An 18,946-nucleotide genomic window follows, 5' to 3' on the forward strand; every position below is an offset into this window, starting at 1 on the left:
CTGCCTGTCTAAACATGTTTTTCGACTGCTGCCGATCAGCAAACAAGTTTGATGCCGCAAGTTAGGTGGTGTAAACCTGCGCTGAAGCCCCCATACAAATTAGACTAACGTCATCTAAAACCACAATATTGACAGATTCACCCAACAGTCTAATTTGTATGTGAGCTTCAGACAATTTGTTGTCCAGAGAAATATTGATCTGGCATGTCCGATGTCAGACTGCCAATCATATTGTCTCATGGAAATAAGCCACCGCCTATCTGACAGCAACTCTTTCATAGAGAACACAGAATCGTTCGGCTGAACAATTGGTCAATCCATCTAATCTGTATGGCAGGCTTTATACATATAACTATATATCTCCGAGTATGACTTAGGCTACTTTCACACTAGCGTCGTGCACTGCACGTCGCTATGCGATGTTGCAGCGCACCGACGCTAGCTGTGAATGCGCCGCACAACGGGGGCAGCGGATGCAGTTTTCCAACGCATCCACTGCCCCATTGTGAGGTGTGGGGAGGGGGGGCGGAGTATGCGCGGCCGGAAATGCTGCAGGCGACGCACCAAAAAACGTTACAAGCAACGTTTTTTGGTGGCGACGGTCCGACGCAACACGACGGTTTCGACGTGTGGCAATGCGTCGCACTGCGTCGCTAATAAAAGTCTATGACGAAAAAACGCATCCTGCAAGCACTTTTGCAGGATGCGTTTTTTCTGCAAAACGACGCATAGCGACGTGCAGTGCACGACGCTAGTGTGAAAGTAGCCTTAATAATATACAAAATCAAATAAATCCAAAGTATTGTTTTTTGGAGCTATTACCGTATATAAGTCATAGAGGTGAGGTTTATCACTAGGACTTTGGCATGCGCAGTTCACATCAAAAAGGGCACCTATCGATATTTTTATTTTGGCCCAACTCCATGCACTGAGCTGCATTCAACCTCTTTTGGCCAGAACTTGTAAGTAGAAGCTATATTTAGAGCATAGGCTTCAGTATATACAGGTTTTGACTGGTGCACAGAGGGATTTATTATACATTAGCCCTGTAGATGGATTGGTGGCAATGATCTGATTGTGTGCTATGCACAATCTATGGGCTGTGACAGTGAGTAAATCCAGCTTTCAGTTGGCGGTCCACAGATTATACAGAGCACAAGATCTCATCAATATGTGAATCTCACTGCATTCACCATCAAATTTGTGATGCACTGTAATTTTAAACTTTAGGTACACACCCAAAATGGGAGGGGAAGCGTGACTTCACACCAGTGGGAGCAATGCCAGCCCATCTTTGCAGCAATTGCAATGCTATAGTTCATTACCATTGTTTTTCTTGGCAAAGGTAAATAGCTGCTCTTGCTAGTGGTAAACTGTGGAAAATATGAACATTTAATATGTAATTATTCATGTTTTCTGCAATTGAAATAAAGAAATAAACATTATCCATCTCCAGAAATATTTTTTGGGAGGTTTAGGTGACATATTCCCTATGATTTGTTCATATATTCCATGGAGTAGTTAGAGAGGAATGGCACAATGCAGGGATCAAAGAGAGAGTTTTCCAGGATTAAATGAGGAAAGGAAGTGTTTCCTGTCAACATGTCAGGAGAGCTGCCAGCACCTCTTTACGTGGTCCTTCACCCATGCAAGAAGAGTTTTTATCCATGTCCTATCATACCTTCTAACCTTAATTCAACATTGGTCAATGAACAATTGATTACTAATTTACCTTGTCAATTAAATCATTTAGTAATAGAAAGTATTTGTTCTCAAGAGACCCTGTGAGACCTATAAAGCTGAATGTTCTTACACCTAATTACACACACTTATGGACAACTATACATTAAAGAAACTGTATCGATATAATATCTAAGCAATATTTAGCTGCATTTATTTATTAAGAAAACACTTTATTTTGATAAAAATAGAGAACCCCTTTAAGTACAGTATATTGCATGGTGGTTTTAATAGTAAAACTGGATTCCACAGTTAGTTATAGTATATATGAGGGAAAGTCTTCATCTTTGTCATTCACTACATAATTTTATCTTGAGTACACTTTCCTACTAATAAAAAATTAAAAGATAAGAAAGAAGCATTTCTGTTTTATTTAATAAAAGGTGTCCCCCTTTACTCCTATTTGGGGTATAGCATACTTTTTCACCATTACCTAAATCATGCTAAAAACCTGCCCTAGCACAGTCAAAATAACTATAATATGGTACATATTATTATGCAAAATAGTGAATAATTGCATACAAGCAAAGCAATGTGTTTTTATGCTAGAATTTATTCTGCAATGTAGCATGTAGCTTTGATTTTCATTCTTTGAATTACACCCTATATATATTAATTTCAGTCGAATAAAGATGTGTTTGATAGACTGTGCAGTTTGATAAAACTTTGACTACAGGGCCACTAAAGCAAAAACTATTTCAAGAGAATCTGTCAGCAGGATTTCACGAGCAAACTATTTTTATATATATATATATATATATATATATATATATATATATATATATACATTTAGCTCTTTCAAAGACAAGCCCAGCAATACCCTTACATGGCCAGTCCATTTCTCCAATACTGAGATATCAGTGTTTGAACTGATATGTAAATGTGGTTGTAGATCTAGAGCCTTTGTCACTCCAGCTCTATTCTACTCAGAGTTCCGCCTTCTCCTGCTTGACTGACCACCTCTATGCTGTGTTACTTCAGACAAAGAATTCAAGCAGGAGTGAAAAAGCACCATACGTATATAAACAGTTCTGGGTGTGAAATCCTTCTGATTGATTCACTTTAAAGCCTTGTGAAAGTATTGTTAAGTTTTATTTTTTAAAATGATGTGTGTCTAATTTCCCCTTTGTGGCCTTGCCGCTACCAATTATCTTGCTTTTTTGACTTCTTCTATGCGTTTTCTTTTTTATCCCCACATGTAATTATCATTCAACTATTTTTTTTTTTTTTTAAATAAAGAACGGCCATAGTATGCATATAGCTTAGATGTTGAGGCATATTGACAGCTGCTACATGTGTATTTTTGACAAGTCCTTAGCATATTCTCTCCTGTGATTCAAAATGTATATCCGTTCATTCTCAAAGTTGAGTACATCGGTGCTAATAATCTGAGATCATGTTTCTGAGTTTAGAGAGTTTAGGGAAGCAAAATCAAAGCTTGAGGAATAGGTCATGCTGCAAAGTTTGTACAATTTATTATAATCATATTACATCTAATCGATACTTTATAAATTTTTTGGTTAGCAAATCTGTTTTGTGGATTTTATGCAATATGCTGTGCATTATAAATAAATGTTTGACCTTATTCTATATGATGTCATGACTCTGGTGGTATCAAAATTCATTTTTTTTAATGAACTAATTTAAAATAATTAAAAAGAATATAATCATTTACCTTTTGATATAATCATTTACTTTTGTTGATTTTTAAAAAATGTATCTTTAACCTTAATTTTACTTTTTTTGTGCCCTGTACTACTTTAATCAAGAAACAAATAGTCTTAAAATGAAACTGTCCCTTTTAATAACATATGCTTATTTAATTGATAATGCCCTGAAAAGCAACCCTAAAAACACACCCTCAATTGCTAGACATCAGGGATAGCACTTCTGACTTTGTTCTTCACTGCCCATTATTAGACAATGTCTGTCTCCAGTAACAGAGTTTCTGAGAATGCCTGCAGGAAGTAGGGGGGCATTTCTCTCAGGAGCTGAAGCGTGGTCCCCTCTCTAGCCTACAGATATTCACATAGCAATAAACCTGGCATCCAGGATAGTTTGAACATATAACAGATTTATTTGGCAATCCACAAATTAACGTTTCAATCTGTTTAGACCTTCATCATAACTGATTGTCGTGGGGGAACTGTCAGGAAACAGCACTGACAAGGGCGATCCAAATCGCTGTAGAAGACTGATTCAGCGATTTGGATCGCCCTTGTTAGCGCTGTCCTCTTACAGTTCCCACATCAGTTCTGATGAAGGTCTAAACAGATCGAAACGTTAATTTGTGGATTGCCAATTAAATCTTATGCTTACAAATTATCCTGAGTGCCAGGTTTATTGCTACCATTGGATTACGGGTTGGAACCCTACTTTGGCACCAGAGTCACTCTATCAGGAGTGCCGGATATCCCTTTTCTACATATTTACATAGCAGTGATCAAGCCACAGCTGCTGCGAGGAGAACATTCCATTGTATCAGGAGAATATAAAGTCCCTCTGCTATGTGCCCTCTTAATTAGCATAGCAGGGTATTTGTGCATGGCATCCCACTTCTCAGGAGAATACTGGGCACTGAAGATGAACAAATAACGTTGAATGGGATTGAATTCTACTGAAATTTTACAAACGTACACATTCACCAAAATGCTGTTTTTTTGTAACTCACTTCTATATTAAGCAAAATGGAGTCCGCTATTTTTCTAAACCATAAAGGGCCATAAAAAATTTTAAAAATGTATTTTTTCTTTTTTTAGCATATTATGTTTAATTATTATTATGCTCTGGGGTCTAGAGAGATCCCAGAGCATAGAAATGAACATTAACTTTCACTGCAAATCAAATTTCCCTTTGGAAAAAAACAGGTGAATTTGAATTGTGCCTGATCTGCTCATCTCTACTTGACACCTCTGCTATCTGCCTTCTTTGTCAGCCTCACAGGGGGTTAGACATTACATGGAGATTAGCTTCCAGGTGATTGGAGGAGCATAATGCACTCTTCTGAAGATGACACAAGGTATTATGGGAAGTGAGGGAAATGAGCTTTTGTCAGAATAGTACTGGTAAGGCTTCCATGCCCCTCACAGTGGTTAGAATTGTAAATTTTCAAGCAGAGGCACCAGATGGTAAAGGGGGAAATAAGGCCATGACTGCAGAGAAAGTGAATGAACCTTGAAAATAATGTGAGAAAAAGTTAGTCTGCAGTTTGTTTTTTTACTTTTATTGAGAACTTAGTTATCCTTTAAGGACAAAAGTTATCAGTCCTTCACAAAAGGGTGGTGAAATTTAAGTCCTTAGGACTCATTTATTCTTTATTCTTGGTTATACCACATCACATTTAGTACCAATTTATATTTTATCTAATGCATTTTAACTAGGTACATAAAGCATTGGTTTTGCTTTATCCTTGCATAATCCCTTGTCATATAAAGAAGTATTGCCAGTGTCAGTATATACAGTAACTGATAGTTAAAACTCCCTGGTGATTGATTATGGTTCAGCCAGGGGCATTTGATAGACATCCCGCTGCCATGTTAGCCCATTAGTATTCCTTTATTAAATTACAGACCACTGATACCACAGAGGGTCGAGGAAGTCTGCTTGTTAATCAAATGCCTTAAATGCTACAGTTGCTATTTATCTTGGCATAAAAGGAGTTTATCAGCCAGGATCAGAGCTTTGCAATCACTATGGTGTCCCTGAAATTGCCATAATGCCTTAACACAAGGTATATACTAGGGAATAAGTTTGTGCTCAACTGTTAGCAATTTCTGGTGCTCTGAAGTAAGATGTCCATCTTAACTATATCCACACAAAATAGCAAGACAAATAAGTATATGATATTTATTCAAAAGAGATGATTCATGTGTTCAAAGAAAAACAAACAAGCCAACGTTTCAGCCATTCAGACCTTTATCAAGGTAAATCTATGAATCGGGAAGTCAAGGCTCCATGCGAGATACTTGACTTGCTATTTTTGTGTGCAAAAGGATTTTTTGAATATAGTTAACACAAGGTATACCATGACAAGTATATCATAATGAGCTATCGTTAATGGCAATGGAAGAGAAATGCTATTAAATAAGGCTACATTGTTTTTAAATGAAATTTTAAATATAATATAAAGTTGGAAAAGTCACACAAAGCAGAGATATCACATCATACATTTGTCAGAATGTTAAGAGAGTTCATAATTGAAATTCTATGACGTTACTCTTTTTTGCCCTAGTGCTGAATACAAGAGAAGAACAAAATATGTGCAAAAAAGCCTAAACCCAGAATGGAATCAAACAGTGATTTACAAGAGTATCTCCATGGAGCAGGTTTGTGGGGTTACATATTATATTGTTTGTTCTACAGTACAGTTTGTATCTTTGTTACATACTCAAACTTTTTAGCTATATCTTTAAGTATATCTTTTCTTTTTAATTCATTAGAAAAATAGGAGATATTCACAAAACAAAACTTTCATTATCATCTACCTAAAATTTGTGTTTTTTAAACATTTAGATTATATACATGGATGGGTATTTCTAAAAACTATTCCCTACTATTCCCTATGTTACAATGCATCCTCTTTCAGAACATACCCTATTTTATTATTTTGATTTTTTTTTTCTTATTTCTTTTCAAAGGCATTATGGTCAATGAGCTATTAAATAAAACCTGTCAATTGAACCTGTAAACAGACCGCTAATCCTAAGATGTCCCTCAGATGTCCGTTTTTACTTGCAGTACATGTTGTACCTGTGTTTTTCATGGATATACAGTGTACCTATTATAGTCTATAGCTCTGTTTGCATGTCTGTGTTTTTTTCAGACTGAATGTCCTCATGTCAATTTTTGATCCGAGTCATGGGTCACTGACAAACTTGGACACACTGATGACATCCTAGTTGCATCCTAGTGCTGTACATTTGTCACTGACATAGTAGAACCTTAGATTAGGTTATGAATCTAACATAATGTGGCAGAAAAATACAAAACTTGGAGGAAAAAAAATCTGTTACTGTAAATTATTAATTTTCTGTATAGTAAATTTGGATAGATGTTGCATATTTCCATTATGAAATTTTGAAGAACACGAAAGAAAAGTTGCATTTTGACATCTACTGTAAATAAAGACAAATAATTTACGCTGTGGAAAAATGTGTTCGCTGAAAGGTGCTCCAAGTTTAATTTGCTGATATTTTCCCGAGGTTAACTATCATAGGGTAATTTTACTATAATCTAAACTTTATGCAACAAAATTATGCAGTGATATGCCATATGTAAAATCACTCTCAAGGGTAAAATTACACTTAATGCAGTATATGATGCAGAAGTGGATCCAACAGGATGGAATGAAATAAAGTCCTTTCTTTTTATTGTTCCTTTTTGTATCAATATTTGTATAGGCTGTATATTAAAGGGGAGAGCATCATCTAAAAATATTTTAATTTCCTTTTTTTTATTCCTCTCAAACTGGTACATCACTCACTAACTCTAGCTCTACTCCATATCTAAGTGAAAAATTCATTAAAGTCATACTTTATCTTTATAATGTTTCTATTTCACTTTCTATTTTCATTTTAGCGTGGTTTTGATGTGTGAATGCGTCAGCTAATTATGTGATAAGAACCAACACTTTCATCTTTTAACATTTCACAATTTGAATTTCCTATTTTAAGAAATTGATTTAGCATAATAGGCAAATATAACTACATAAAAGCTTTGTTGAAAAAAAATGTATCTATAGAAACTAAAGTGTGCAATGCAGACGTATGCTTCATCATACTCAAAGGAAGTAAACCAGAAAGCGTGCTAAATGTATTGTATTTTTTTAGCATATTAATTAGTTATGGCTGCTGCCTTCATTCTAGTGTAATAAGATGATTACTGTATCACAATATTATTTAAAGGGAACCTGTCACCAGACCAATCTGCAGACAGTATGGTATAGTGCAGAAGCAGCTGAGCAGATTGATATATAGGTTTATGGGAAATATTCAGTATAACTTAATTTTATTTAACTCTCTACTCATTATGGTCTCAGTAGACTGGTCCTGATCAGCGACTCACAATCACCTATTTGACTGAAACGATCAGAATGAGCAGGGTTTCAGCTCTCTGGTAGCCGCTTGGTTACGCACATGCACAGGGTTTTTATATCAAAACAGCATAAGGTTTATTGTCCATTATAAACTTTATAGCTCCAAAATGAAAACAGTCTTCCTTCAGTACAAATGCATAACATATATAGTTCATTCTTTAGGTACAATGAACAAAGTAAATGTAGCAGCCTTACCCACCTCGGTTTTCCAGGCAGCAATGGCCAATCACCAAACAAACACCTCTGTTCAGCTCCAGCACAACTTCACTCTTCTGAATGAATCCAGCTGCTGTTATTAGGCCTGTAAACCCTGGGCTGGATTATGGGAACATCCTTTTTCACCTAGACTCTTTTGGTTGCTCCAAAATCCTGGACCCAAAATCCAAACTAAAACTGTCTCAGTAACTTGGTGTTATCGGTACAGACTTTGTATTACCGAAGCCACCAACCTCAGATTCAGGCACTACCATGAATTAAGATGTTATCTACTTATCACATGCCCAATAGAAAACGTATAAGAAGCAAGGAAAAAGAAGGTATGCAAAGACAAGGATCATCTGACTAAAATATATTTATTTATTAAATGACACACAAGCCAAAATAAAGATATGTAAGACATGTTAAAAACACTTAAAAAGCACCATACTACAACACAAGAGCACCCTAAAAAGATCAATCAAAGGTGCTACACAGTTTTGCCGCTACAAAATATAAAGTGAACGCTATGTTATACAATACACAGTCTAATATTTAATATGAATATGACATACATAATAAATTTGTCACATAAACAGTGTGCACACCAATTTTTGTATTGAATATTAGACTGTGTATTGTATAACATTGCATTCACTTTAGATCTTGTAGCTGCATAACTGTGCAGTACCTTTAATTGATATTTTTAGAGTGCTCTTAATACATGCTCCAGACTTTTATTGGCAGAATTTCACACTCATAATACCATGGCTTATTCTTTATTGGTTCCTTATGTACCATCTTACAGACTGGTGGATTAGACTTCAACACTAAAGTGTTGTGGTCCGTTGCACAATTATGGCCATTTGTGCTTTTTAAGTGTTTTTAATATGTCTATGTTTTGGCTTGTATTTAATAAATATGTATATGTATATATATATATATATATATATATATATATATATATATATATATATATATATATTAGTCAGGGGATCCTTGTCTTTGCATAACTTTTTTTTCCTGGCTTTTTCAAGGTTATAAAATAAGCACTCAAGGTTCCTGTAGATTGCTAAATAATCAGTCTGTGAAAATGTTTTCTTACTTGCGACCATGTGTGAAATTGTACTATTTGTGTTTTCATTTATGATACAGCTGAAGAAAAAAACATTGGAAGTCACAGTGTGGGATTACGATAGATTCTCTTCCAATGACTTTCTTGGTGAGGTAAGATAACAGATCTTCATCACTCAGTGTTTACTTCATTCAAAAGTAATATCTGATGATTGATACTCTCATCAACAGACACATCTCCTACATAAATTTGTCAGCAACAGCGAGAGATGAAGCTTTAGATAGGATGATACTGTTTTCAAAGCAACCATACAATGCTCAAAATCACTTCTGCGGAGCTTTGCACGGTTGTCTTAAGGTACCATAGGGTTGACTATAGAGTTAACTCGACTTTCCTAACTTTTGATGGATCTATTTCTGGTGCTTAAAAAAGGCTTTTGTTCTTCTTGCAAGATTATAATTTTAGGTACATATTATAAGATTCACATATGTAGTATGCATACAAAAGGAATGTGTATTCACATAATAGAAATACCCATTCCTATAATATTTGCAGAAACTAAAATATAGCTAAGTATATGACATTCTTTTGTTTTTAGGTATTAATAGATTTATCAAATGCCTCCTATCTTGATAACATGCCACGTTGGTACCCATTGAAGGAGCAAAGTGAAAGTATTGACCATGCCAAGTCTCACCCCAGTCACAGCAGTCAACAAGTACCAAAACCATCAGTCATTAAGAGCAGAAGTCATGGAATCTTTCCAGATCCATCAAAAGGTAATAAAAAAACGTATGTAGTCATTAAATAATGTTCTATTTTTGCATTTATATATTTGGTGAGTTATGTCTTTATAGTAACCGCCCACTTAATAACTTTCATAATATAACACTTTTAAATTATACAATTTACATTATACTTTGATTTCTAAAGGACAATTTGAACATGTCCTTAGTCCATCAAAAGTGAATTATTTCAATTGTCTTTGACAACAGTCTACCATTTTGTTTATTGCCCTTACTCAATCAAAACTATAAATATCTCTTTTGGTAATTCAAGAAATGTTTGAATAAATAAAAAGCAAAGAGCATATTTCTTCACGTTTTTAGATGTTCTCTTATACAACATGTTTTTAGGTTTAGTACCGCTTTTGTGAATATAAATAAAAAATTAATATATAGATATTACTGTATTGTATTTGCTCAGGTCAAGAATATCTCTCAGACCTGAGAATAAAAATTCTCAAAAATTTAATATTTTTCCTCCTTAGTGTGGAAACCAACTAACTTTCTACATGTGTACTTTTAGATATGCAGGTTCCAACTATAGAGAAATCTCATAGCAGCCCTGGTAGCTCAAAATCTTCTTCTGAGGGACACCTTCGTTCACATGGACCATCACGTAGCCAAAGTAAAAGCAGTGTCACTCAGACCCATCTTGAAGATGCTGGAGTAGCCATCGCTGCTGCTGAAGCAGCTGTCCAACAGCTTCGTCTTCAACCAAGTAAAAGACGCAAATAAATTCCTCAGCATGGCAGCTTAATGTTCATCTGTTGCCTTTTCCTGCTGTTCCCCCTTGTTGACCATTATTTGTTGTCACTACTTGTTCACCTTTGTTAACTGTCCTTTATTGTGAAAATTTTGTCCACATCTAATATATGTTACCCGATTTTTGTTTACTGAGATTTAATGAAACTGGCTGTTTCCTCATTGGTTCATTCTTTCATCCAAATGTCTTCATTTCGTATAATGTCTGGTATGCCCCATAATGTTGATTACATGTATGACTCTCGTAGGTCCAATCTCAGTGTCATTTCTTCGTCCTCAAATTTATTTTAGTCACGACAAGACCAGAATTCACTATTTTATTCTTCATACATGTCAAGTGTGTGAACATTATCTACATTTAGCCATGCTTTATTTCCAAGAGATAACATTACAAAGTTCATGCATACATTATCATTATAGTGAAAACTATAGTCATATTTAAGACAAATAAATGTTGAACCACCACCAGTCACACCTTTGTAAAACACATTTGCTCATATCATTTTCAGTGATTGCTTAACATCACTGCACGCCCATGCCGACATTCTTCATATATGAAATATTAAAGTGTATTTTTTTATGGAATGTAGAATTAATCTAATGATTGGACTATTCCTAGCTTTATTTCATTTAGATATTGTTCGTTATAGACTGTCAGTAGACCTCTAGTTAGACACACATACTACTTTTGCATGATGATCAGCTCTGAAAACCATAAGACTTTTTCAGTCAAAAGCTTTGTCTATTGATATGGTATGTTTAGGTTATTGATACCCATTCTATACACTCTAAAAGCTTAAAATGAGCTTTAAAAGAAAAAAGAAAAACATACATAAATATAAATTATTCTTCTGAACGATTGCACACAAGTAAATATAAATTCTTCTGCCCGATTGCACATGAGTATATTCTTATTTATTACTAAACTGTATATACTTAAAATATATTTTTTAAAACAGGAGTCATAATAGTAAACAATATATCTATCAAATAATCATATGACATCAGTTATTGTGAAATATACAGTATATACAAAAATGTAATACATCTGAGCAGAGTACGATATGGTTAGCATTGGGACTATGGTGATGTTCAGTCACCTCCACTGACCACCATACAGGACACAGAACACTAAAAAAGTTCCAAACAAACAAAAGAAGTATTTCTCAACACAGGGTGGCCCCCTTCTTATAAAAATAGGCTAAAACATAAACTTTTCCAAACTTCAGAGTATGTCTTTTGTACGTTGTATTTTTTGCCATTGTGAGTATATGGAAACCATAATCAAGGTCAAGGCATAGTATAGTGGCCATTCTCTTTCTAGATTATCTAAGCAAACACTTTTGGAAACACTAAAATGCTAATGTGTTCAGTGTTGCAATATATGATAGATTTTTTTTCTTATCTGTTACTTTTTCAGCTGTGTAAATAAATGACATATACACAGTACTATGAAACGATGGCTCCACATAGTATATCTTTCACTAAGCACATTTAATGTAAATAATACCATTTGTTTTCCAAGCTACGGATCCCAGATGTTTATATCGATTCATAATATTTTGTAACAAGTAACGGACCTCCTAAGTGATGCTACTGTAAACTATCTTCAATGCACATTATTATTTCTTATTGCAGTCAACACCCTAGAGCATATCGTTTATGAAAAATGAAAACCTTCCAAGAGAGATAAATGTGTTTGTTGCAGAAATTTGTTCTTGCATGTATTCTCACAGGAGTAAAGCCATGGTGGGAAAAAAACAACATTATTTTAAACCAATAAAAAGAAACAGCCAGTTTTAAAGCCCCTTAATGCTGTGCATGTGGTGTCTCTTTGGTGTTAAAAACACTACCTATCTGAATACAGAAAACAACACTTCTGTTTGCATGAATAACATTTAAGCTGCTTCCATCTGAGGATACATACTATGGGTTTCCATTTCACCCACACTGGCACAGCAGCACATAAAAGCGGTCAGTCTAATTATGCCAGGAAGCAGCATAGACACAGCATAGCAGGAGTACTCCCAATTCAAAGAACTCAGTCTGACAATCTGCCTTCACCAGCAAATGACAGCAAAGACCAAAGCCAGCTAGCACTCAAGAAGACGATGTCCGATGGATCCGTCAAAGCAGAAGGTGAGGCAAATATTGTTTTAGCATTGTTTCTTTCTTAAGGACCATGCCCATACGTATGAAATGGCTTGACGTGACCTAACTATTTTAGAGAAACGTAATTTTTGTTTATGACAGATGTCTTTTTAAAGAACTTTAAAACTGAGTAACTGAAACAAAGTGTGAATTTATTTTATCCATAAATTAAATAGTTAATGTACATATATTTTTAACATGGTGGGTGGCACATGCATGTCACCAGAAGTGATGTTTGCGGGATAAATGTAACAATAGTTACAATATAGCAAAAGGATAAAACAGGCTATGGCAAGGCGCTTCTGTTTACGCCCTGAAAAAATAACAACATGTAGGAAAGTTATTTGAAATAGGAACGAGTGATGAAAAAACTCCTCCTAAATAGATTACAAAGTTTCCACAAAATCAGGTTGGCCTGCAGCCTCCACTATCAGACACCACAAAAACTAGATGCTGTATGGACAACTAAGCAAAGAAAGACCAAGGAGCGACAACCAACTAAATGGAAAGTGAAGTAAAAACTTCCCTACTATCCTTTCATTTCCCAGCCTATTCTCAACAAGTCCCTCAACCATAGATGGTGATGGTGAACAAGAGTGTAGAGTGTTCCAATGAAATCGGTGGTTTATTTAAAAACTTGTTCAATAAACACTAAAAACAATAACAATTATTACAATATCTGCAATATCTATGCGCACAAGGGTTCCACTTTGTCAGGACAAAACATGGATAGTGACACCATGTACTTATGGGCAGGTCATATCGCTCCTGTCGGGCCGTCCAGTATATTTTACGCCAGGCGTTTCAGCATATAACAAAAAGACAATGTACGGTACTACCACAATTTAACAGCTGCTGGATGTCAAATATGTATCCAGATATGTTGCTCCTGAATGTTTTTTGGTTATGGGTAACGATGCTACACATCTTAACATGACCACATTTACCCTGTAAGGTGTATGCAATTGTCATATATTCGACTACTAGCTTTATTCCTTAAGTTTGGATACAAAGGTTTCATAGTTTTATAGTTTTTTTAGGTTTAAGGTAGACTTAAGTCCAGCAAGTTTCACTAATTGCCCAGCATAACATGTTGATCCAGTGGAAGTGAAAAAAACTCTGCTAATAGCGCATATTAGGGGAAACATTCCTTTCGATGCCACATACAACAATCAAGCTAGTTCCCTAGACCAACATCCCATCCCAAAATCTAGTAATCATAACCTGTAATATTGTATTATTCAAGAAAGTCATCCAGGCCTCCATGTACTTTTGTAGTGAATCGTCCATTACAACATCATGTGGCAGAGAGCTCCATACTCTCACTGCTCTAACAGTAAATAATCTGCATCTGTGATTATGATAAAACCTTCTTTCCTTTAGACGTAGTTGATACCTCCTATGCACTGGAGACCAACATCATACTTAGTATTCTAAGTGTGGCCATATTAGTGACTTATAGAGAGGCAAAACTATGTTCTCAAAATGAGCATCTCTGCCTCTTCTAATGCATCCAATTATTTTATTAGCCTTGGCAGCAGCAACCTGACATTGGTCACTAAAGTTGAGGTTTCTTCCACCCATACACCCAAGTTTTTTCAGCTACAGTTTCACCCAGTGTTTTACAATTTAGTACATAATGATACATTATATTTCCTGTGCTCAAGTGCATGATCTTACATTTATCTACAGTACGTTAAATTTGAATTGACATTTCTCATCCCAAGCCTGGAGCTTACCTAAATCCCTCTGTTTAATTTTAACTATCCTCCTCTATCCTCATCTGTGTTGATTATCATGCAGAGTTTAGTTTCATCTTCAAATATTGGAATTCTACTCTGTATGCCCCCTACAAGGTTATTAATGTGTTAAAAGAAGAGGTGGTGTTATATTTTACATTGTTTTCACTGTTCTATAGATAATTTTTAGGCTCACCTGGTGAGGTGGAGTCATACAGCCACAGGTGTGGGTGACACATGGACTCAGGGCATTGGTACAGACGGGGGAGGGCACATTTAGGATTGAGGCATTGGAGACACTAAAACCACAGGAGCAGTAGGGCAGACAAAGAGGAAAACGGCAAATCCTCGGCAGCACACAAAGGAAGACAGATGGACCATAGGCATATTGAAAGGATGATAGAACAATATGAATAGAGTCCAATAACAGTTCATTAGCTTACTGCAACCAACAAGTTAATCAGAAGGTGGCTAGCAGAGGCTTAATTCGTAGAACTGAGGTGGTCTGTAGGGATCAGGAGAGTTGCAAGATGACCACACAGTATGAATGGATGGAGGAGTTCGCCAAGCAAACTGAACTCTTGAGTCTCAATACTGAGGGTGTGTCTCTATTTTGGCTTTCAGAGGCCTAGAAAATGATGCCACAGAGACATACCAACATTTAAAAAAAACCTGACAATGAGCACAGCAAAGAGCAGTGATCAAAGAGAAGGTAGACCTATAAATAGGTCTATCTGTAATCAGGTTAATTTTCCAACTTTAGAGCGTTGTTTTTATCTGTTTTATGGTCAGTTTACAGCTGAGACAGAGCACAAGCAATAATGATTATATTAATAGTGAGGTTGTATTTGTATTCTAATGTATGACAATCACAAACAGAATCTGATAAACTGTTTTGACTAATAGAGTCTGTATCAATGCCATCAAGGTTTACTTCACTTGGGCAGAAAGAATAGTGCTGTATTCTGTCAAGTGTGATGGAACAAGCAATGTAGCTAATGAAGGACGCTCTGAAGACCAATATGAAAAAAAGCCTTAGAATAATGAGAATAATAAAGTTCTCCAGAAAACTTGTTGCTTAAAGCCACAACCATAGTTTATGCTGTTACTTTATTGCAGTAGTGTTCTTTTCAGTCACCTGTTAATCGTCCATAAACATTAATGACTTTCTACATAAAGACATATTGACACCTCTATATACTGCCGTGCATGAGCCATACATTTAGTAGCAAAATACTCCTCTAATTAAACTATGGGGGAATTAATAAAGAACAGCATGTTCTACATCATTCGATAAACAGAGGCACATGTCACTCAATGAATTTGGGGTCTCTTTGGCACCAGAATTGTTATGACCCCAATGGCAGAGGGTCTCAGAAATAATTACTAAGTCTGCAAACACAAAAAACCAGCTCATAGGGCAGTGGTAACTGAGCTGACCATATATCTAATCCTAGCACCACAAATAGCAGCAGCCGGGGAACGTGCCTACGTTGGTTCTAGACGTCTCGCGCCAGCCGGAGAACTAACTAACCCTAGAAGGGAAAAGAAAGACCTTTCTTGCCTCCAGAGGAAAGACCCCAAAAGTTGGATACAAGCCCCCAACAAATAATAACGGTGAGGTAAGAGGAAAAGACAAACGTAAGAATGAGCTAGGTATTTAGCAAAGAGAGGCCCACTAGCTAATAGCAGAATATAGTAAGATGACTTATATGGTCAGCAAAAACCCTATCAAAATATCCACGCTGGATATTCAAGAACCCCCGAACCGTCTAACGGCCCGGGGGGAGAACACCAGCCCCCTAGAGCTTCCAGCAAAGTCAGGAATCACATTAAGTACAAGCTGGACAAAATAAGAGCAAAGCAAATAACCAAAAAACAAAGAAGCAGGACTTAGCTTAAAATTGCACGAACAAGGAGCAGTAGACAGGAGCAAACAGAAAGGATCTGATTACAACGATGCCAGGCACTGGACTAAGGATCCAGGAAGTTTATATAACAACACCCCTGGACTAACGACCCAGGTGGGTGCCAAACTGAGGAAAGACAATCCCAGAGTCATATCACTAGTAACCACAAGAGGGAGCCAAAAAGTCTAATTCACAACAGTACCCCCCCTTAAGGAGGGGTCACCGAACCCTCACCAAGACCACCAGGGCGATCAGGATGAGCAGCGTGAAAGGCACGACCTAAATCGGCCGCATGCACATCAGAAGCAACCACCCAGGAATTATCCTCCTGACCATAGCCCTTCCACTTGACCAGATACTGAAGCCTCCGTCTGGAGAGACGAGAATCCAAGATCTTCTCCACCATGTACTCCAACTCGCCCTCAACCAACACCGGAGCAGGAGGCTCAACAGAAGGAACCACAGGTACAACGTACCGCCGCAACAAAGACCTATGGAACACGTTGTGAATGGCAAACGACACCGGAAGATCCAAGCAAAAGGACACAGGATTAAGGATTTCCAATATCTTGTAAGGACCGATGAAGCGAGGCTTAAATTTAGGAGAGGAGACCTTCATAGGAACAAATCGAGAAGACAGCTATACCAAATCCCCAACACGAAGTCGGGGACCCACATCGCGGCGGCGGTTGGCAAAACGATGAGCCTTCTCCTGTGACAACTTTAAGTTGTCCACCACATGATTCCAGATCTGCTGCAACCTATCCACCACAGAATCTACCCCAGGACAGTCAGAAGGCTCACATGTCCCGAGGAAAAACGAGGATGGAAACCAGAGTTGCAGAAAAATGGCGAAACCAAAGTAGCGGAACTAGCCCGATTATTAAGGGCAAACTCAGCCAACGGCAAGAAGGTCACCCAATCATCCTGATCTGCCGAAACAAAACACCTCAAATAAGCCTCCAGAGTCTGATTAGTTCGCTCCATTTGTCCATTAGTCTGAGGATGAAAGGCAGACGAAAACGACAAATCAATGCCCATCCTAGCACAAAAGGATCGCCAGAACCTGGAAACAAACTGGGATCCTCTGTCAGACACAATATTCTCAGGAATGCCGTGTAAACGAACCACATTCTGAAAGAACACAGGAACCAGATCGGAAGAGGAAGGCAGCTTAGGCAAAGGCACCAAATGGACCATTTTAGAAAAGCGATCACATACCACCCAGATGACAGACATGCCCTGAGACACCGGGAGATCTGAAATAAAATCCATGGAAATGTGTGTCCAAGGCCTCTTCGGGACAGGCAAGGGCAAGAGCAACCCGCTGGCACGAGAACAGCAAGGCTTAGCTCGAGCACAAGTCCCACAGGACTGCACAAATGACCGCACATCCCGTGACAAGGAAGGCCACCAAAAGGACCTAGCCACCAGATCTCTGGTGCCAAAAATTCCCAGATGCCCTGCCAACACCGAGGAATGAACCTCGGAAATGACTCTGCTGGTCCACTTATCAGGAACAAACAGTCTGTCAGGTGGACAAGAGTCAGGTCTACCAGCCTGAAATCTCTGCAACACACGTCGTAAATCAGGAGAAATGGCCGACAAGATAACTCCCTCTTTAAGAATACCAACTGGTTCTGCGACTCCAGGAGAGTCAGGCACAAAGCTCCTTGAAAGAGCATCAGCCTTCACATTCTTTGAACCTGGTAAATACGAGACCACAAAGTCAAAACGGGAGAAAAACAATGACCAGCGGGCCTGTCTAGGATTCAGGCGTTTAGCAGACTCGAGATACATCAAATTTTTGTGATCAGTCAAGACCACCACACGATGCTTAGCACCCTCGAGCCAATGACGCCACTCCTCAAATGCCCACTTCATGGCCAGCAGCTCCCGATTGCCAACATCATAATTCCGCTCAGCAGGCGAAAACTTCCTAGAGAAGAAAGCACATGGTCTCATTACCGAGCAACCAGGGCCTCTCTGCGACAAAACGGCCCCTGCCCCAATCTCAGAAGCATCCACTTCGACCTGAAAGGGAAGTGAGACATCAAGCTGGCACAAAACAGGCGCTGAAGTAAACCGGCGCTTCAACTGTTGGAACGCCTCCACGGCTGCAGGAGCCCAGTTAGCAACATCAGAACCTTTCTTGGTCATATCCGTCAAAGGTTTAACAACGCTAGAAAAATTAGCGATAAAACGACGGTAGAAGTTAGCAAAACCCAAGAACTTCTGAAGACTCTTAACTGACGTGGGTTGAGTCCAATCATGAATAGCTCGGACCTTGACTGGGTCCATCTCCACAGCAGAAGGGGAAAAAATAAACCCAAAAAAGGGAACCTTCTGTACTCCAAAGAGACACTTTGAGCCCTTAACAAACAAAGCATTCTCACACAAAACCTGAAACACCATCCTAACCTGCTCCACATGTGAGTCCCAATCTTCAGAGAAAACCAGAATATCATCCAGATAAACAATCATAAATTTATCCA

At 37.5% G+C, this 18,946-nt stretch overlaps 1 protein-coding gene across 8 annotated transcripts in view; it reads left to right on the plus strand.

Moving 5' to 3' along the window:
* PCLO (piccolo presynaptic cytomatrix protein) overlaps positions 1 to 18,946 on the plus strand; it is a 732,405-nt gene that overhangs the window by 657,560 nt on the left and 55,899 nt on the right. For 4 of the 8 annotated variants that reach the window (XM_077264661.1, XM_077264660.1, XM_077264663.1 and 1 more), the window contains 5 exons: positions 5,972 to 6,065; positions 9,185 to 9,256; positions 9,703 to 9,883; positions 10,413 to 10,607; positions 12,614 to 12,790. In XM_077264661.1, the coding sequence (XP_077120776.1) occupies positions 5,972 to 6,065; positions 9,185 to 9,256; positions 9,703 to 9,883; positions 10,413 to 10,607; positions 12,614 to 12,790 (719 nt within the window). The remainder of the gene's footprint in view (positions 1 to 5,971; positions 6,066 to 9,184; positions 9,257 to 9,702; positions 9,884 to 10,412; positions 10,608 to 12,613; positions 12,791 to 18,946) is intronic. The other 4 variants (XM_077264664.1, XM_077264666.1, XM_077264665.1 and 1 more) reach the window with 1 other exon arrangement.

The sequence above is a fragment of the Ranitomeya variabilis genome, chromosome 5, assembly GCF_051348905.1.
Source record: "Ranitomeya variabilis isolate aRanVar5 chromosome 5, aRanVar5.hap1, whole genome shotgun sequence".
NCBI lineage: Eukaryota > Metazoa > Chordata > Amphibia > Anura > Dendrobatidae > Ranitomeya > Ranitomeya variabilis.